The sequence below is a fragment of the Convolutriloba macropyga genome, chromosome 1, assembly GCF_964194025.1.
Source record: "Convolutriloba macropyga chromosome 1, txConMacr16.3, whole genome shotgun sequence".
Classification (NCBI taxonomy): domain Eukaryota; kingdom Metazoa; phylum Xenacoelomorpha; order Acoela; family Convolutidae; genus Convolutriloba; species Convolutriloba macropyga.
In genome coordinates, this window is record NC_134468.1 from 59,303,631 (window position 1) to 59,325,619 (window position 21,989).

At 38.8% G+C, this 21,989-nt stretch overlaps 1 protein-coding gene across 1 annotated transcript; it reads right to left on the reverse strand.

Annotated features, from left to right (window-relative positions):
• Window positions 1-443: 443 nt before the first annotated feature.
• LOC142340973 (IQ calmodulin-binding motif-containing protein 1-like) lies at window positions 444-21,693 on the reverse strand. Its single transcript, XM_075391778.1, has 7 exons — window positions 21,087-21,693; window positions 10,119-10,310; window positions 6,741-6,861; window positions 5,854-6,151; window positions 4,944-5,150; window positions 4,419-4,527; window positions 444-1,003 (listed from the first exon to the last, which is right to left on the reverse strand). Exons 1-7 carry the CDS (start codon window positions 21,582-21,584, stop codon window positions 590-592), a joined length of 1,839 nt encoding a protein of 612 aa, XP_075247893.1. The 5' UTR covers window positions 21,585-21,693; the 3' UTR covers window positions 444-589.
• Between the last annotated feature and the right edge of the window lie 296 nt (window positions 21,694-21,989).

The window sequence follows — 21,989 nt, forward strand, 5'->3', positions numbered from 1 at the left end:
GAAAATATAAATTTAAAAATGACTCTTCCATTGTTTTTGTGAAATACTCTCAAAATTAAAGATGGTTCTTAAATGTTTTTTCATCTTTTTGCGTTAAAAAATTTTGATAGTAATTTCATGTTTATATTTTTGAAGCTGATACTCCTATAATAATGAAACACTGAAATGATGTCATCAACAGAATGATGATACATTAAATAATGCAGTTCTCAATAAAGTGATCTCGTCACTTATTGCATCAACTCTATTGTGCGTAGTCCTCTCACGTGACAAAAATAAATTTCTCTTGAGCTTCTCATTTAACATTTGCGAAAGTTCTATAATAGCAGAAAATCGCAATTTAGTGCATAATCGAAAAACATAGCTGGCAGATTGCCAGAAAATAGCAGCAATAGCTTCGTAGAACTGCAGTCTCAAAAAGATCGTAACAAAACAGACCAAAAAAACTTTAAAATGCCGAGTTGTTTTAAGAATATATTTAACTCATTGCTGATTCTATTAGCTTCCCTTAAATACCCTTCACTTAGAGTGACAGACATTAATTTGATCTTTTCTCTTTGAATCATAATTTCTATTCCAAGTAACACAATCAGTATTTAACAACTTTATCAATCTGCCTTTCGATGTTTGTCCTAATAGAGTATGTATCTTCGAAATCAACTTCTGCATTTGTATCTAGTTTTTTGTACCAGGGCAACTTCTCATTAGCTAATGTATTCAAATGAGCATTCTTTGCACTGAGTGCCACTGTAGGAAGTGGGTTCAAATATCTATCGATGACGTCATCACTCAAATCATCGTCCAGAGAAGGCGCATCCCTGATGAGCTGGGAATCAACTTTCAGTTTGGCTAGCAGCGTGTCTCTTCGTATATCTGCCTTAGCCCTCACTCGGCTCATTTGGATCTGACGCTTGAGCATGTCTTGCGCTTTGTTGAAATGGAACTCGTCCTCGGGTCTGGTTCTTGGTTTCAGGTACAGTCGCTCTCGGAACTCCTCAATTTGCTAAAAACGATACGTACATCAAAAATTATTTGAAAATATTAAAGAAAATACATTTGCACTCTCAATCAGTCTGTACAATCATTTATATCCACAAGTAATTGGATGATTCATTAGAATAGCCTTATTATGAATACGTTACAACAGTAACCTTTTTCTATTTTATCTGAACACTATGCTAGGCAGGAACTTAGATTGTGAATAAATTGCTGCCCCTAATAGAAGAGATGAGGATAAAACATACCCGGCATATTGCCGGAAAATAGCCGCCGTTGATTCCAATAAGCATGATTGGGATTGAAAGAAGAGAAGATATTGAAAAAAAAATTTTTTGTTCAAAAACATTTTTTAAGTCGGATTTATTTTGATGTCATTTCTTTGTAGTTGAACATACTTCTGTTTCTCTCAGAGAGAGTCTACAGGGGCTACAATCAATACCAATAAGCATAAGAGATGGTAACTAAGACTTATAGGACGACGTTCAAATAGCGGGCATCTAAAATTGGGCTTTATGGGTTTATCCCGTTTCTATTTGGACTTCAATTTATTATACTGACTCTGTTCATTTTGAATTGCTTTGGTGAGCTACTGATGTTCAAATTCACTTTTAGCAGAATGAGACAAGAGAGAACCTAGCCTAGTCCGAAAGATTTCACGCAAAATGTCGAAAAAGCGGCAAAATGGTAAAGCGAAAAAAAAGTTCGACGAAGTAAAAAAACATAGCAGGACAAGTCCTGACGTACAATTCAAAAAATTTTCATAGACTACAAAAAATACTCGACCTAGAACGGACTATGAGTGAAATGGCAAAATCATTTCCAAAAAAATCAGATCAAAAAATTTAAAAAAAAACAGAAAATCAGTGTCAAAATACGCATGTGAACAAAAAAACCACTAGCGAGAAGTTGAAATTTAATTCAAACAAAAAAACTAGGCCTAGAATGAGCTGTGAATGGATTGGGAAAGTCATTTAGAAAAAAGCCGACCCAAAAAATTGAAAAAAAACAGTAAAAATCAGAGTGAAATTGCCGCATGTGAACAAAAAACCACTACCGAGAAACCGAATTTTTGTTCAAACATCGTTTTCTCACTACTTAAAATTAGCGCGAAAAAATTTCACGCCACAAAACCACTCGCTTTTTCGCTCCATTTCCTGTTTCGGCGTGACCAAAATCACTACTCCAATTTGACTTCAAAAATCATGAAAATGTGTGAACAGATCTTAAAAAAAAGACAGCGCCCCAAAACAATTCAAATTATTTGAATTGTAAAAAACATAGCAGGACAAGTCCTGACGTACAGTTCAAAGAATTTTCATTGACTAAACAGAAAAACTATACCTAGAATGGACTATGAGTGAATTGAGAAAACCATGTTAGGAAAAAATCAGATAAAAAAATAAGAAAAAACAGAAAATCAATGTCAAAATAACGCATGTGAACCAAAAAAACCTCCAGCGAGAAATGAAGAATTAATTCAAACAAAAAACTAGGTCCAGAATGAGCTGTGAATTGATTGGGAAAACTATTTAGGAAACATCCGATCCAAAAAATCGAAAAAAAACAGGAAATCAGAGTGAAATTGCCGCATGTGAACAAAAAACCACTACCGAGAAACCGAATTTTTGTTCAAACACCGTTTTCTCACTCTACTTTAAAATTAGAGCGAAAAAAATTCACGGCGCAAAACCACTAGTTTTTTTGCTCCACTTCCTGTTTCAGCGTGACCAAAATCACTACTCCAATTTGACTTCAAAAATCATGAACATGTGTGAACAGATCTTAAAAAAAAACATAGCAGGACAAGTCCTGAAGTACAATTCAAAGAACTTTCATTGACTAAACAGAAAACTGGACCTATAACGGACTATGAATAGATTGTAAAAACCATTTAGAAAAAAAATCCGATCCAAAAAATCGAAAAAACAGTAAAAATCAAAGTGAAATTGCCGCATGTGAACAAAAAACCACTAGCGAAAAAGCGAATTTTTGTTCAAACACCGTTTTCTCACTCTACTTTAAATTTACAGCGAAAAAATTTCACGCCGCAAAACCACTCGTTTTTTCGCTCCACTTCCTGTTTCAGCGTGACCAAAATCACTACTCCAATTTGACTTCAGAAATCATGAAAATGTGTGAACAGATCTTAAAAAAAACATAGCCGGAAGAATTCCGGAAACGACTCGAAGTGGAAATTCACTTAAATGCCATTCAACTACTCATCAGACAAAACGTGCCTCCACTAATTTAGGATTATCTTGAAACAAAACCATAAAAGAAAAAAAAGAAAAAAAAATTAAATCCATTAAAATACGATCAAAAATCAGATAAAAATTTGTCATCAATTGAGACCCCGAAATAACTATCTCTGTCAAAATTACATCACCAACACAACTAGTAATTACTAAAACCACATATGAGAAGTTTTAAAAATACTTGATGCCAAATCATGAAAAAATAAGCTCTTACAAACAACTTTGACTGAAAAACTGGAAAAAGTTAATAAATTTTTTAATATTACAAAAACACATAAATCCAAAGAAAATTTCTTTTCAGCCAATAGGGTATCCAGATGATCGCAAAACAATAGGCAAGTCATAATAGGCAAAGAAATTTATCTAGAGACAAAGAAAAACGAAAAACTGCAAAAAAATTAAGAAAAATAGTTCAAATTTTCGCTATTTTTCGTCATATTTCTCAATAAAAAATCGCTTCATATCCACAAAACTGCAATTATTTGTTAACTAAAAATTGCTCAATTAATATGGGAGTTTCAATGCCCGTTTGAGAGAGTAAAACAAAACAACAGCCAAAAAATCGCAAAAATTAGCCCAAAAATCAGCAAAATACATGAAAAACCTCCGATTTAGCATCAAATTCATATAAATATCAAGAAACCTTCAAACCACTACCAACACCAGCCTAAAATGAAAAGAAAATCATAATCAAACCTGTTAACCAAAAAAATTGGAAAAAAAAACGCTTTAAAATGCCGCACGTGAACAAAAAATTTCACTCGCTTAGAGAAAATTTTTTCACACATCAATTTCTCGCTCTCTCAAAAACAGCGGTATGAACAAAAACCACTCTCTTTTCGCTCCGCTCTTCACTTTTGTTCAGCACAAAAACCACTCCAAATTTTTTCACGTGTTTCATTTCCCGCTTCAAAATTCACTCCAATAAAATTGATTTAAAAAAAGGACTTCTCCAATACTCCTCTTCGAGTCGTAAAAAGACAGCGCCCCAATACAATTCAAATTCTTTGAATTGTAAAAAATAGGAGCGCTATAATAGCCGGCTGAGAAAATGAGGGCGGCTATTTAAAAAAAATAGGAGCGCTATAATAGCCGGCTGAGAAGATGAGGGCGGCTATTAAACACTCAACTAATATGGGACCGATTGCACTTGAAAAGCTTTACCTGTTGAAGTTCCGCTCTCCTAGCCTCAGAAATGCCCTCTGCTGACCAAAATCTTTTTCCTCTCAGTGCCCTCTTCTGGTCCACTTTGGCCAGACATCGTCTACTCCACCTTAAAAGAAAATGCATTTCAGCTTACCAGAACTCAACAGATCAACTTTCGAATCTAAACTACCTGGAGAATATTAATACATTTTCTGCCTCACCAAAAAGTAATTAAAGAGCTATATAAAAATAGTTATACAAGAAACCAGAAGGCCTCCACAATGCGATTTAAATAGCTTGAAAGGCTAATAGTCACTTTTGCGATCACTTTTCAAGGTTGCATGGGAAGACGGTGGTCATTAAAAATGAGACCTTGACTAAATGAGTCTCTGGCATCAATCAGAGTCGGATACCCTGAAGAGTAGAAACGTTAATTTCTGTTGGATTTCAGACAGAATAATGTCGAAAAATTCGTCAATGAGGAGTTCTGGACATAATTCAGTCAATATCTGATTAGTTTTATAGAGAGTAGTGAGATTGTACCTCTGGAGCGTGATGATGGCTTTCAACCTCTTCATGCCTTGTCTCTGCTGGTCGAACTGCTTCTTGGTATGGTAACCCCTCCACTGGGTCTGGATCTTCAAAGCAGCCTGTGTCTCTATCTGCTGCAGATACTTGTCAACTACCTTAGCTGGGGTCTCTTTAGTTAGGAAAAGGCGTTTCTCACGAGCTTCTCGTTCGTTTCGGTGTCTAAAATAACAAACATACCCGGCAGATTGCCGGAAAATAGCCGCCATTGATTCCAATAAGCATGATTGGGATTGAAATCACAGAAGATATTGAAAAAAAAAGATTTTTGTACAAAAACATTTTTTTAAGTCCAATTTATTTTGATGGCATTTCGTAGTTGAACATACTTCTGTTTCTTAGAGAGAGGCTACAGGGGCTACTATCAATAACAATAAGCATTAGAGAGAGGTAACTAATATTTATAGGAACGACGTTCAAATAGCGGGCATCTAAAATAGGGCTTTATGGGTTTATCCCGTTTCTATTTCTGACTTCAATTTTTTATACTGACTCTGTTCATTTTGAATTGCTTTGCGGAGCAACTGATGTTCAAAATCACTTTTAGCAGAATGAGAGAAGAGAGAAACTAGCCTAGAGAAGTCAAAAAGATTTCACGCAAAATGTTGAAAAGGCGGCAAAATGAGGTAAAGCGAAACTTTTTTTATTCGACGAAGTAAAAAAAAAAAAAAATAGGAGCGCTATAATAGCCGGCTGAGAAGATGAGGGCGGCTATTAAAAACTGTCACGATTTATAACAGCGTCATTGAAATAACCTTTTCAAATCCATGCATCGTCTGTTTTTCGGTAGCACTTTTTTCTGATTGCCTTTCTTCACAAAAAGACTTCACTGAAACTTGAGAAGTTCGTTGACAAAAAAGATCACCTGTTGATCTGCATTTGCAATCTGAGATCCTTCTCCTCCAACTCTCTCCTCCTTTCCCGTTCCCTATTCTCACTCTCTTCCTTTTGCTGTACCTCGTTCTGCTTCCGACTCACTTTCATCTCAGCCAGCTGTCTCCTGGCCCTGAACCCCCTGTACATCCTCTGGATACTGCTGGCCGCCCTGTGGAACCTCTCCATCTCCTTCATGTGTCTCACTTGGGACTCCAGGAAGTTCAGCAACTTCTGCTGTTCTTGGCCGAATCCCTTACCAGTCCAGCGGGTGATTATGAATCGAATACCTAAAAAATGAAGACAAACAATTAAAAATAATAGCCCCAGCTATCGCTGTGCGGCTATTAAAAACATCGAGAAACTTGTCAATCATCCAGCTGGACCTCAACTAGTAATAATTTTATGATCGGCTCGAACTAAGATCTTTGTGAGGTGTCTGTCAATCTTTGTCTTCAGTATGAAATGCCACTAACCCATATGTATTCATAACATAGCCGGCAGATTGCCTGAAAATAAAATAGCCGCGATAGTTAGATTTGGGGTGTAATTTTTATACAGAAAAAAAGCTATGCCAGAATATAGCACTGCTAAAATTACTCTTCGAGTTGAAAAGTTCAAAGCCTCTAATCATCAAAATAAGATGACTATACCACACAACTAGTTGATGGGTATGGGGGCAAAGATCAACTATTCAAAGAAATTTAAACAAACTGACCACAAAAAAAACCCGTTGGTGGAATTTGTTTCAGTGCAATTGAGGCGCTCTACTTCTTAAATTGCCAGCACTCAATCAGTTTCAGGATTTCCGAAAGTCAGAGCTGTCTTAAGAAGGAAGCTACAATTAAAAGCCTACCTTTGAAACAATTAAATGTCTACCTTTGTATCTGGTGAAAAAGGCGTCCCCTGTCTTTGGGTAGATGTACGTCAGTTCAACCAGTGTCCTGCACACTGCTGCAGCCACAGAGACGGCCGACTCAAACTCTGACAACTTGTAAACCTGTAAAAAGACATTAACAAATTCACAACAAAATTGAAAGAGCGCCACAACTTTACACGCAAGTCTCATTTCTCTTCACAGGGATTTAAAAAATTACGTATCAAACAGATTCCTTTTCAAAACACAAATTGCCGTCTTTATGGCCAAATGTTTAATATCATATGAAGCAGGCACCTTTAATTATTGTAAGCAAACTTCTTTTTTAGTGGGTTCATATTATTTGCAACCACCCAAAAGCACGTGCAATATTTTTATATAATGATTTATATTATGTAATGGCTTGTGTTGTAACTGGGGGTGCATAACGCACTGGGGGTAAAAACGGAAAAGATCCGAAATTAGAAGTTGAACAGCCTCACGTGAACAGCCTGACGCTCATTGAAAAATTATCGAAACGAGGGAACAGGTCTTGGAAGACAGCACCCCAATCAAATTCTTTGAATTGTAACAAGACAAAAATTTTAACACCTACGTAGCAACACATCAGAACAAAAAGAAAAGACGCCACTACAAAACCATCCTTTACATGAAGTCAAAACCCTTCAACACAAGGAAACTGGCAAAGATCTGTCAACTAATAGAAACTGTCAATCGTAAAAGAACAGAAAAAAAATAAAAACATAACCAAAAAACGTCCGACGAATTGCTCTCAAACGAGGACTGGGGGTGGGTTGAATAGGAAGGGAGGAGTGTAGAGGAGAGCGTTGCAATTTGGGGACTGAGGGGTCAAAGCGAAAATTGGTCAGGAGAAAAAATCGCATTAAAAAACGACCACATGACTAATATAATTGCTACAAACGTCGTTTGGGAGCAATTAATTAGGAAGCTCGTGACTGAATACATCAAAGAAACATGGCAACATCAACTCAATTTGCTCCAGTTCAAACTACTTAAAACAAAAACGTTTCGCCTTTATATGTCAATTTGTTTGCAATATGTATTTTTTATGAACCATTGAATTTATCGTTAACAACTTTTTGAATACGCACAGAATGTTAAAAAGGCCAAATTTTGTTCTAAACCCTTTCGGCTTGATGAGATATCAAGGTGCCGAGAAAGCTAATAACACATGGCTTTGAGATCGGCCAGAACTGGAACCGTACAACTACTCGATTGCCATACTAGATAGACGCTGCGTTTTCACTGACCAACCACTCAGATCAATTGCTCATTTAGGCAAGAATGCCACACAGTCCAATCACGCCCCAAAATTCCTGTTTAAACACGGGTCAACCACTATTAAAACATAGGACTGTAAAGTCCTGAATCAAAATTCAAAAAAAATTGACAAACCGAACACTCACTCAACCCTTGACTTGCCATCGAATAAAATCTTAAATCATTAGCAACTACCAAAAACTCGAAAAATGATTATACAAGTTGAGTGGTCCCAAAAATAAAAACCTTTGAACACCATTTTCTCGCACCACTTTGAATTTACTTCGTAACTTGTCTTGATCAGAACAAACACAATTTTTTCAAGAAACCATCAAAATGATTGAAAAATCTACAAAAAAAAACAGCATTTGAAAACAATACAATATAGGTGAACTATAAAAACATGGGGAAAGTCCCGAAGACTCTCATTGAAAAAATAGACATTGACACATCTATGGATGCCCCTTTGAAATCCATTAGACAACCTGTCGTCCGTGAACAAGCACTCTTGACAATGTTTTCTCACTTCATAACATAGCCGGAATAGCTGCGAAAGAATAGACCTGCGTGCCATATAATAGAGATAGAAACAGATATAGATCTAAATTGAAAAAAAAAATCGACGCCGCTCAAAAAACTAGGTAAAAAATCATTCAGCGATAAATTAATAAAGCTTGTTAAAATTCATTCCGCAGAGGCCTCCTATTAAGGACCTTTACTGCACATATGAGTTCCTTTGACCTTAAACAAATTCAAACTACACTTAAGTTTAGTGCAGAAGTCATTTTATTGAGTGAGGTAAGTCACGTATGATCAAAATCTAATCACGCAAATAACCTAAAAAACTTTTGCTAAAACGAGTGAGAAATGACGTCACGCGTGCAAATGCCGTTAGTGAGAGGAAGAAGTCATTCAGAAATTTGACTTTTTCAGCTTTGCTGTGTGAACAAATGTAAAACGAAAAAAGAGCGTCAGACGACGAAACAAAAAAACATAGCAGGACAAGACCTGACGTACAATTCAAAGAATTTAAATTGACGAAACAGAAAACTAGACCTCAAACGGACTATGAATGGATTGGAAAAACCATTTAGAAAAAAATCCGATCCAAAAAATCGAAAAAACAGTAAACATCAAAGTGAAATTGCCGCATGTGAACAAAAAACCACTAGCGAGAAAGCGAATTTTTGCGAATTTTTGTTCAAACACCGTATTCTCACTCTAGTTTAAAATTAGAGCGAAAATTTCGGCGTGACCAAAATCACTACTCCAATTTGACTTCAAAAATCATGAAAATGTGCGAACAGATCTTAAAAAAAAACAGCGCCCCAATACAATTCAAATTCTTTGAATTGTAAAAAACCAAGAGCACCGCAATATAGCTTCGCTCAGCTTACAGCTTCGCAGCTATAAAAACAAAAAACAAATTCACTCCTCCAAACTAAAAATGAAAACGTGGAAAACTGTCGATTTCTATATAAGCTTTCAAATGGAACACCTAAAGATACATTCATGTCCCATAAGAGAGCCAACAAGAACAGTCATTATTGAGAGACATCGAAAAAGAACAGTAGTACCAGAAAAGTATCGGAAAGTGTTCTACTGAGCTCCGCAATTTCATGAAATTCATTTAACGTGGCCAATTCAGCCTCAAAGTGAGAGGACAAAAACCAAGTTTTAACATATTAACCTAGTGCACCGGCTTATCGGTTTATCCTATTTCATATAATTTCGCCTTTTGACCTTGAACGCATTCACGTAAACTGTTGAATGAATTCTATATTCCGCTCAGTTGAAACACAGTGAGGAAGTCAGAGGTCAAAGGTATAAATGACGACTCATGTAAAACAAAGAAGAGCAGAAAGAAATTAGGAATTAAAATAGCCTTAAAATAGCCGTTTGAGTAGCTGATAGCGGATATTAAAAAGTTATTACTATTTTTTTGAAACAAATAGTATCAATGTCACATTGTTTGCCCATTGAAGGTTTCAGCTCATTGCATCATACCAAAACATTTGGGAGAAAATGAAAACAGAAGGAATTCAATTCAATGGACCCCATTCGCCAATTCCTTGAGAAGTTGCAAAAATAGTGCAAACCATTTCATCGAGAAGGGCATATATTTTGTCTTCGGGGATGGTTGAGAATTGTTCGCGACCACACTGTCTAGTGACACGACAGATGAAGTCCAACAGTAGAGTGAGAGTGTCCGGTTCTTCACTGAACAGCATCTTAAGGAGATAGTTGCTCTCCAACACACTGCGAGCCATTACACTACTTCTCTCAACTATCTAAACAATGCCAACTTTTTTTATAGCAGAGATAATCACACAGAAAATTAACACTAGGAAAAATGCTTCTGAGCAACTAAAACTCAAATCTTAAAACACAAAATCAATTACCCATCGTAACAATAGCAAATATAAAGTATTCAAGGTATGCAAAAAACCACATTAACAAAATTTATTAGCTTTAGAATCTCATTATTAATTCGAGTAGTGCCTCATATAAAAGCTTTAGGATAAAAAACGTGTATTTGAGGCTAGAAAATGTTTGCAGAACCAAGCAGGCAAGCTGTTTGTTGAACAAATAAACTAATCCAAGCTTCAGTAAACACATTATTAATGTAGTCCTATGCACTAATTAATGTAAAAACAAATAGTTATTATTAATTCAGAAACAAAGTTTATAACTTTCTTCGAAAGGCTAACAACTTGAGTTTGACGAAGAGACTATTCTATTCAAACGGTAAATAATGACCCTTAAAAGATATGGTATATCTGAACGCTTACGACGCGCGACTGTTTTCGAAGTTTGTACTCTTAGATTATCGGTATATTGAGATCTGGTTCCTTTATCAGCTCGAAAAATTAACGAATCAAACTATCCTGGAACTTTTTCAGGCTGAAGAACTATTCGATGACCAAATAAAAAGATTAAAAGGAAAATGTTTTCAATGGGCAGTCAGTGCAGCTCTCGGCCAAAATATGAAATAGGACTACTTTGCGACCACCGAAAACAAACGAGTTCAGAATACTTTTTAGCTTCTGTTTCTTAGCTGGGAAGTCCATAGCAAGTGAATGACAGTAATCACAACCGAATTGAAATTGACTAGTTTGTTAAGCATCGATGCTAGCGTAAAGGATTCAGTCTCGCAACACTGTACAGCCCTTACTGAAGCAACAAATGGGATGCGCCCACTCATTGAGTGGGCGCGGAGGAGTAGAATTCTCCAACTAACAACCGCGTGTTCCACCATAAAAATTTCGCCTCGAAACAGTTTTGGTGAATCGCATTCTTAGAGACTAGTTGGGCGTTAGGCTCCAGGAGAACTTAATCCCCTCTGAGCGTTAGCTGTTTGTCCCGTTTTTGAGAACGAAAAGTCAAATGGATCAGAAGAAAAATCGGTCAAGCAAATAATAGCATTAACACAGGACGAAAAGAATAGCTACAAACTTTGTTTGAGAGCAATTAATAGAAAACTAGCAACATAAACCGAAAAACATGGTACAAATCGCTCTCAAGCGAGAGGGGCAATTTAATTCAGCGGTAGCCAGATTATCATTGTAACAAAAAATTCCAACTAGTGAGGACCCGCCACCTCCGCCGAGCCATCTGAAGCATAAACCAATCGGCTATCATCCCTTGAGATTTCTTAATTTACAATTGACCATTTCAGCAACAGACTTAACTTCTGAAATAGAGCAATTTAGAGCACGCAAAAACTAGGAAGTCAAGCGTGACAAATTCACTCGAGAATCAAAGATGTTCTAGAAGAAAACCTCCAAGCAAAAATATTGCGTAAAAAGATAAAATAACAATAACTGCTTCAAAATTTGTTTGAGAGCAATTAATTACATCAAGTGTAAAAGCGAATTAAAATAACAATTCCTTTTTTAAAAACTTACTCAAAAATATTTGCTTTTCCTGTCATACAACAGCGCTTTTCTGTCACTGCCTTATCCTGGTTGCATTTTCCTGCTGTGCGTCTATCATTGCACAAAACGAGAAGTCTTCTTTTGAACTGTTAAAAGCATTTTATCTCTGTAAAGGAACCAACTTCCTCTAAACTTTCTCTTCCAAAAACACATTTTCCTCTCCCACATACATTTGCGTCCTCCCATGCCCCTTAATTTCCTGATTTCCATTCCCCCAACCTATTTCCATTAGTGCGCTTTAAATTTGTTGATTTTTTAGAAGAATTCAGAAGCTGTCGACATTCACTTCCAATATTATTTGTAGTAGGCGATTTCCCGTTTTTGACCATAACTTGTGTCCCAGTGGCGCGAATTGTAATGTATATATAGAGCTTCATTTGCTACCATGAGTGAAACTCTCAGAAAAAGATATAATTTGAAAGTTGTCTGGGTATGCAAGACATAGGCCGAAGTGCATGAACATTTTTGGCATATCCTAGGGTCAAAACGTACCTTGAAACTTGCTCAACTCAGACTAAAATTTTTGATTTTATGTAGGCGGAACTTAGACATCTGACACTTAAGCACTTTTTAAGCTCTGGTTTTGATAACTTCACAGACTTCAAAAACATCACACTCACAAAAGATCCAAGTGTTTTTTAATTTGTCCCTAGAAGTGAGACTGAGACAAGAGTCCTCCTGAGAAGAATGCTTGCGTGGGATGCCTGAACAAGAAACGAAAAATGGGCTAGCCTCACTTGCAGATTTGAAAGTCTCAATTCGAAGGCTGGATTTTAATAGGCGTCTAGCTATCGTTGGATCAATGCAGTTATCTTTTATTCCGCATTAGTTATTCCGAAAGAAACGAGTAGGTCTGCTCTAGATTCAACCTTTAAGCACTACCCATACACACACGCACGCACGCACGCACACACACACACACACACACACATTGAATGAGGATTAGATGCAAGGACTGGTATTCCCTTGCCTCAGTAAGTTTTATAGCAACGAAGGTTTCCTCCACCAAAGTCAGTAGACACACAAACGTATATCAAAAGTTGGCCACCACAGGTTAGGGTTGTTTCTGTCGCGCTCGAGAAACAAATAGACAATCGGACAAACATCACATTTATTTAAGTTTGTGCGAGCTTCACTGATTAGTGAAAAGATTTAACTCGATAGTATACACCTTCTAAATTGGGTAAAGCATCACATCTGTATCAAACATCTCTAATTAGGACAAGCACTAAGATAGCAGGAAAGCATTGAACAAAAGCATTAGGTAAGCACAAAAAGAAACAAACTCATTTGAATATGTGTAACATAACAAAATCAAAAATAGGAATGTTAGAAGGAAACAGTGCAGTAACAGTGCTGTATAAACTCTGAAAAATAAGACTGTCTTCGAACACAGTCAACATACCAAGCAAGCAAGTCCGAAGCATCGTCAACAGCAAAGAACAGCCTCAAGCAAAAACTTTGGCTAAAGATAAGAGTTGAACGCAGTAAAATAACTCTTCGAGCAACAAAGCAACTGTAACGAAGGGCTATGCATACTAAGCAAAACTTTGAACTCTCGAGGTCACCGAAAGAGCGCTTAGACTGAAGTTGCAATGAACTCATGAGCTACAGCTAACAAGTGAAGAGTTGGCAACACTTGCTAATGATCTGCCGAAGGAAACAATCATGCTAAGATGTAAACAAAGCAAAAGCAAACAAAGGGACGCAAGTGACACTGAATCTGCTCTTAACAAATCAGCAGCGCCTTCCCCTAATCTACAGAGAAAACAGTACCCTTTACGCAATGAAGCAATGAGAAACATCAGTTGGCAAGCCGCAGCAATCAGTAGACAAACACCGCTGTCTCTTCCAACTCAGAAGACCCTGATAATTATCAACTCATTCTGAACATTGAAGAGAGAGGAAAGAACAGGGATATTTTCTCAGGGGCACTGAGAAGATAAAGGCTGGCAAAACTCAAGTCAATCGAGGGAAGAGTATCATGTTCGAGGACAGATTGATTTTTGATTTGTCCCTAGAAGTGAGACCGAGACGAGAGTTCTCCTGAGAAGGATGATTGCGTGGGATGCCTGAACATGAAAGTAAAAATGGGCTAGCCTCACTTGCAGATTTGAAAGTCTCAATTCGAAGGCTGGATTTTAATAGGCGTCTAGCTATCGTTGGATCAATGCAGTTATCTTTTATTCCGCATTAGTTATTCCGAAAAAAAACGAGTAGGTCTGCTCTAGGTTCAACCTTGAAGCACCACACACACACACACAAACACACACACATTGAATGAGGATTAGATGCAAGGACTGGTATTCCCATTCCTCAGTAAGTTTTATAGCAACGAAGTTATCCACCACCAAAGTCAGTAGACACACACAAACTAATATCAAAAGTTGGCCAACACAGGTTAGGGTTGTTTCTGTCGCGCTCGAGAAACAAATAGGCAATCGGACAAACATCACATTTAATTAGGTTTGTACGAACTTCACTGATTAGTGAAAAGATTTAACTCGACACTATACACCTTCTAAATTGGGTAAAGCATCACATCTGTATCAAACATCTCTAATTGCGACAAGCACTAAGATAGCAGGAAAGCATTGAACAAAAGCATTAGGTAAGCACAATAAGAAATAAACTCATTTGAATATGTGTAACATAACAAAATCAAAAATAGGGATGTTAGAAGGAAACAGTGCAATAACAGTGCTGTATGAACTTTGAAAAATAAGACTGTCTTCTAACACAGTCAACATGCCAAGCAAGCAGGTCCAAAGCATCGTCAACAGCAAAGAACAGCCTCAAGCAACAACTTTAGCTAAAGAGAAGAGTGGAACGCAGTAAAATAACTCTTCGAGCAACTGTAACGAAGGGCTATGCATACTAAGCAAAACTTTGGAACTCTTGAGGTCACCGAAGGAGCGCTTAGACAGAAGTTGCAATGAACTCATGAGCTACAGCTAACAAGTGAAGAGTTGGCATCACTTGCTAATGATCTGCCGAAGGGACGCAACTGACACTGAATCTGCTCTTAACAAATCAGCAGCGCCTTCCCCTAATCTACAGAGAAAACAGTACCCTTTACGCAATGAAGCAATGAAACATCAGTTGGCAAGCCGCCGCAATCAGTAGACGAACACCGCTGTCTCCTCCAACTCAGAAGAACCTGATAATTATCAACCCATTCTGAACATTGAAGAGAGGAAAGAACAGGGATATTCTCTCAGGGGCACTGAGAAGATAAAGGCTGGCAAAACTCAAGTCGATCGAGGGAAGAGTATCATGTTCGAGGACAGAGCCGACATGAGAGTGAAGAGAGCAGAGCAGCGCAATCCCAACAACCAGGTTGTTTTCCCAATAGCCGAGCTGGTCCAACCATGAGCCATAGTTACATACCCCGAAACAATCAACAACCACTGCACAATTGTTCCGGACCTGGTGGACGCTATATCAACGACTAAAACAATGACTTCCTGCATGGCGATCTCTACAATGGCTTCCTGAGTTATAAATAAGACTGTATTCAACACTAAACACTGATGTTCCAGAACACATTGTGTTTGCCTAATATATCAATCGATAATTTCACAGCTGAACCTTTCGAATGGCACCAGTGGTTCAGTTTCTTCAAAACAACCATTCACATCAACGGTGGCTTTTCAAACACCCAAAAAATGACTTATCTCCAAAACTCTGTAACTAATAAAGCAAGAGATTCCATAAATGGATAATCCTACAATGAGGACTACAACCATGAAGCCATTGCTGAACTGACCAGAAAATTTGGCAAACCACAGCATATTGTCAATGAATATTAGACGAACCAAACACTTCTGTGAGATTCTCATCTTTCTTGAAGAGACTGGTACAAACCTTCCGGCTTCACAACTTCGAAGCTGATCTCAAGTCTTCAGCAGTCTTGAGACTGGCCAGAGACAAATTGAACGCTACCATCATAATCAGATGAAATCAGCACACAAGAATCCAAGCCTTGTTGCAACCTTACCTTACCCGCTTTGCTGATTGCAATGAATCTTAAAAAGAAGCGTGCGAGGACATCTCCCCACAACGGAACCAGAGTAAAGAATTCCTATAGAAGTGGGCCAACGGTTGTGTCCTGACAGTTCTGCTCACAAAACCACAACCTTGGTCGATGTCCCGAATACATGTAAAAGTCAGTGTATGACCGACAGGGTTGTGTGAGGAAGTTCAATCTCTGCCCTAACTGCCTAAGACCTCAAAAGGGCCTCTGTCAATCAAAAACAAGATGCTTAGTGGACAGATGCAATGGCTTCCATCAGTTTACACTCCATAGGACAGATGTAAGGCAGCAGCAACAAAATGCACAACCAAGTGGGAACTCGAATCAAATCTCACAAAACATCTTCGGAAACCAAACAAACCAAAACCAGTCAAACTATGCAGGTAACTTTAACAATGCAAAACAAAGACAGCAGACAAGTTTGAACTACATTCAACGAAAGAAAACCAGAACCAAAAAGGTGAGTTTCACAAAGGGCAACTGAAATAAAAACGTTTTTCACCCTCGGCCGATGAACACGCAGAACAACAAAAACAACAGACACTAGAATATTAACGAACTGTAGCCCAACAGCAGGCAACTAATCCGCAACAAAACTACACTTGCAGCAACCAACAGGAAACTTCTGGAATCAGACCTCATACAGTTGCAAGCATTGCTGTTGCTTACCAGTGATCAGAATCTCTGTGTAAGCAACAGCAATGGAGGAGTTTTGGAAGCCAAGAGTTCGAATTGAAATGTTGAATGAGATCAGCAGAGACCACTCTCACCTCCAGAACATAAGATTTCCAACAACCAGGGACAACCAGATAGCAATACTGATTGGGGCAGATGCATTTACAGCAAAAGTTCCCAGACAGTTCACATCTGGACCAGCTAGCACCCCATATTGAGGCAACACTCTGCTTGGTTGGACACTGACAGAGCCTGTTCCTCGGAGTTACAGAGAGAAGCAGGCCGGCTAATCAACCAACACAAACGTGGCAACTTTCAATCACATCAGAAGGCAAAAATCGATCCACATGAAGATCTTCTCAAACTTTTTTGACAATTGAGGGAGGGAACTTCATTTAGTACTCTTCCAAGGGAAGAACTTCAGTTGACAAAGAAGCTGTCTATCCTCAGTCTATCTACATTGGTGACAGATAACAGATCGGAATTCCTTGGAAGAAAGACATCAGACTCCCTAACAACTACTTCATGGCCAAATTTCAGTTGCAGGCTCTGCAACAAATTGGACAAGGAAACCAACTTGAGACACCGCTACGAGGAAACAATCGAAACAAATCAGGATAAAAACAAGATCACAACTGCAGACCCCAGTTGAAGACGCTCCTTTTGGTACCTTCAGAGTCAAACGCTGCTACAAAGTATAAGGGAATCTTACTCAACAATGCATTGCTGACAGGGCCGGCCCTACTTTGTGGCCTGTATGGCCTCCTCTACTTTAGACAGTACTCAGAAGCAGTTACAGCGCACATTGAGGCATCCAACCACAAGACCAGGAAAATGAAAGTTTTCTGGGACAGATGATGGCAATGAGAAGATCTTCAAATACAATCGATTTATTTTTGGAGCCACATGTTCACCTTGTGCAATCTTTGTTCTGCAGAAAAGTGCAAATGACCACAAACAAGAGCATCCAGAGGCGTACACATCAATCATGCAGCAGTTCTACATTGATGATTTTCTGCAGACCTACACTTCTGAAAATGAGGCCCGCAGATGTACAAAGGAGACCAAAACTGTTCTGCAGATAGGAAGATTCAATTTGAAAGAAAACTCCTCAACAACAAAAGAACCGCATTAGAAAACCTACTGGCAGAAGACCAGGCAGACATGAAAATTCAAAGGAACCTTAGTCAGACGTGGGACCCCAAGACGGCCAAGCTGATGTTCGCAAAACTAAAGCTTCTTCACACAGGACAACAACTAAATTGAAGTGAGGCGCTATCAATGGCAGCTTCTCTGTTCGGTCCAGTTGCAATGACTTCACCGTTTGCCATCAGAATTATTTGCATTCTGCAGAAAATTGTTAGAGGGAAGAAACTGGGATCAACCATTGGCAGAACAATACCAACAGGAACAGCAAGAGTGGATGGAGGAATTCAACGGCATGACTTCAATGCATATTCCTAGATGCATGATTCCCAAAATCAACCAAAGTCATCAACTTCACAAGTTCACTGACGCATCAATGAGTGCCATTGCTGCCATAGTGTAGGTGAGGTCAACCAACGCCGATGGATCTTCCGCATCCCGATATGTATTAATCAAAATAAAAGTGTCACCGATAACGCAGCTGAGCATTCCAAAACTAGAATTTGAAGCGGCAGCCCTTGCAGCAAAACTAGATGGGTTCTGTGAGACCGAGATGACAACAACTTAAAGTTTGAAGCATTTTTGGACAGACAGCACAGCTATTCTTGAATGGATCCAACTTATGCAAAAACAGTTGATGTATATTGCCAACACATTGAACAAAATTCACGAGAATTCCAACCCAGACAACTGTAGCCATAACTCCGTTAAGATGAATCCGGCTGACCATGGCACACGAGGCCTCACCCCACCAGACATCCCGAAGCTGTGGCTTGAACCACCGGACTTTCTCAGCGCACCTCAAGATTCCCGGATCTTTGCCGAGGACAGCGCTCCCCACATATGCGCTACAAAAGCGACAGAACTTCAGACGCCTGTCATTGAGGTTGAAAATTTTTCAACACGGAGACCACGACTCAACTCTTCTAGAATGGTGATCCAGGCAAAAAGGAGAGTCTAAACAAAAATCCGAACGAGAAGACAAAACAAAACATCTGAGACGTTCAAAACTGATGATTTTGGAACAAATGAGACCAGGGCAAGGAACTTCCATCACAAGGTCCCAAAACAAGTTTCTCTAGGAAAAATTTCTTCACTGTTGCAGGGAAGCAACCTTGAGAAGGGAGACAAACAGATGCCTTCACTCGCATTCTAGAAGACAACGTACTCTAGAGGGCAGCCAGAAGACTCAAGGCACCACTAAACTACAGTGCGAAGCATCCCCTCGTTTTCAATAGCAGGAGCAAAATTACAAGACTGCTGATTAAAAACACACCATGACTGTGGTCATCAGTGCGTAGAAAAGGTGAAAGCTCACCTGCAACAAACTTTCCTGATGATTGGATTGAGAAAAGTGCTGAGAAGTCTGCGGAAATACTGTTTCATTTGCAGATGATGGAGGGCAGACAACGTAGACCGAAGATGGCTGATCTGCCTGAACTCATATTTCCAGTTGTAAACAAGCAGTACCCTTCCGTCAATACACGAATGGACATGTTTGGATCTTTCTACACTGAGGACCAGAGGGAGGGCACTCAGGTGCACTACGTCTGCTTGTCCACACGCCTGATTACCGGAGCAGTGCACATAGAAGTATGCCTGACCTCTCAACCGCTTGTCTTCTCATAGCCATCCGCAGGTTTGTATCACGACTTTGTTACCCGGGCCTCATTTTGAGTAACAATTAGCAAAGACTTCATTGGAGCCAACCAAGCAAGGAAGTTGAAATTCCACAGAAATTACCAGCCAGACAATGAGTACACAAGCCTACAATTGGCTCATCAGAACATTCAGTGGACTTTCATTCCATCATTGGCACCACCCTACGGAGAAGTCTGGGAGAGGCTGATCAGACCGCAAAGAGGAGTCCACTAATAGTGCTGGGCAGTCGGAAAATAACACTCAAGTTTTCCAGACAGTTGTGGCAGAGGCCAGGGCAATTTTGAACAACAGGCCATTAACTCATGTGGGCTGCAGCATCTCAGATGAGGGATCACTTATACCTAATCATTTTCTACTTCGCAGACCTCACATGATTTTTAAACCTCTTGTGGACAACAACAAGCGGTTCTTCACTAAGGAAATTAAGTTGACGCAGACACTACTTGATCACTACTAGAGCAGGCTGCTAAAAGAATATGCTCCTGAGCTCAACAAGAGACGGAAGTGGCACAATCAAATGATGAGCAGGACGAAAGTGGAATTGTGTGGGTGCTCAAGGACTTCACACCCTCGAGGAATCTGGCCTCTTGGGAAGATTGTAAAAGCACACAGAGGTTCAAATGTAACAGCAAGGAGCTTCGACATCCAGACGGCTACAGGAATAGTCCAAAGACCAGCAAAAACGCTAAGCAGTGTATTCCCACAAGTGTCAAGTGCTCCTGAGGGTCACTGAAACAAGTTCATTGAAAGACCCTGAACTTGTTTCAGAGTCACTGAAACAAGTTCACTGAAACAAGTTCATTGAAAGTTCACTGAAACAAGTTCTTTTATACTTTCTCTTCTCCACAGACACACACATCTTCCTCCCACCACATACATTTTCGTCCTCCCAAACCCTTTCATTTCCTGGTTTCCATTTCCCCAACCTATATTCATTGATGCGCTTTATATTAGTTGATTTTATTGAAGACCTCAGAAGTGGTTAACATTCACTTCCAATATTATTTATTTATAGTAAAGGATTTCCCGTTTTTGACCATAACTTGTGTGCCAATGGCGCGTAATGTAATGTGGATCTTTTCTGTTTGTGCTCCCCCAGTAGGTTATGCTCCCCCAGTTACAGAGCACTTGCCATTACAGTAAATCTTTGTAAAAATATGGCACATGCGCCTGGGGGGGGGGGGGTTCAATTAATATGCGCCCACAAAGCTGGGGGAGGAGGAACGGAAAAGATTCGGATTTTTCTTACCAAATTTCCAAAAATAGCAGAACGCGATAGCAGGGCCATTGGGGGCTTGTCTGCGAGAACATACTTAGCTTAGTAAAAAGAGGGAAGTGGAAATTTCAAAGACTTTTGTTTTTATCTTCCAAAATTATTAGAAACTCAATTTACAATTTCTGCAGGTATCTGCAAAGTCTGCAGGTGTCCTGTCCGTTTTAATGAACTTTTGATTTTCTTAAAATCAGGGAAACTATTCAAACGCGATATTTTAATGACTGATAAGCTCGTTACGGTGATACTATTAATTCTAGCCCCATATTTTTCTACTCTTTTAGGTGCAAAAAAACGGACAACCTCCTTTTTAATCCTCAGTTTAAACCACGCCTACCTTCTCAATTGTTTCGATGACAGACTTGAATGCGTTGATCAGAGTGTTCTTCTGTTGAGAAACGCTGATTGCAATCATCTCATATCTAGTCTGAATCCTCCGGCATAATAACAAACTGTTTTGCACCAATTCGGGCACCAACTTGTCACTGATCCCTTTTTCCTCATCTTGTGAACTTGTGTAATTGCGAGCGGTTGTTAAAAACTGGTGCAAAAACTTTGTCAGATCTGCTGCTAAACTCCAACTTCCGACGACTTTTGAGTAATCGCAGTTTAAACATGTTAGGCAGGCAGGGATCAATTCGCTTTCCCATATTTTCTGAATTATAAATGATACATGGGTACTGCTCTTGTGCTTGTTGAACAAATCAGCTAACTCGGAAAGAATGGGGGGAATTTCAGTCTCTGCTTTAGCATCAGCTGCGTCTGAAGTTATAGTAAATATCTTACGAGAAAGGTGATCGTGAATTTGGTTCTCTATTGATATTTGCGCAGCCATATTACTAAATGCTGCAGCAATAGAAAAATTACAATTGCTCTAAGCGTACGTTTCAGATTTATACAACGCACCTATGTTTAAGCATTGATGGCCAATATATAAGCGTTTCATTCTATGCGTTTTGATTTTCATGTAATAAATAAGAGGCTAAAATTTTGCACGAGCTCCTTTGCAGAAAAGCCTTTTCTAATGTTTAATCTTCATTGAAATTGAATAGTCTTTGGACGAAAAGCGGAATTCTTTCTTTTCCCCCAATCCCCTTCTTCCAAGACTTTTTTATGAGTAATGTTTTTGTTTTCATAAGCCTGCTCAAACTAATGACTTTTTGCACTAATCCACTAATCATGGTTTGCATCGCCTATAACAGGCCAGACTAGCCATTATTTAATCAGTTAAAAATTTATA

Bases quoted from the DNA above. Each gene is read 5' to 3' on its own strand.
- LOC142340973 (XM_075391778.1), bottom strand. From the start codon at position 21,584: ATGGCTGCGCAAATATCAATAGAGAACCAAATTCACGATCACCTTTCT. The intron at 5,151-5,853 runs GTGATCTTTTTT...TTGTTATTTTAG, and splicing joins TTGCAAATGCAGATCAACAG to ACACCGAAACGAACGAGAAG. The intron at 4,528-4,943 runs GTACAATCTCAC...TTTTCTTTTAAG, and splicing joins GCCATCATCACGCTCCAGAG to GTGGAGTAGACGATGTCTGG.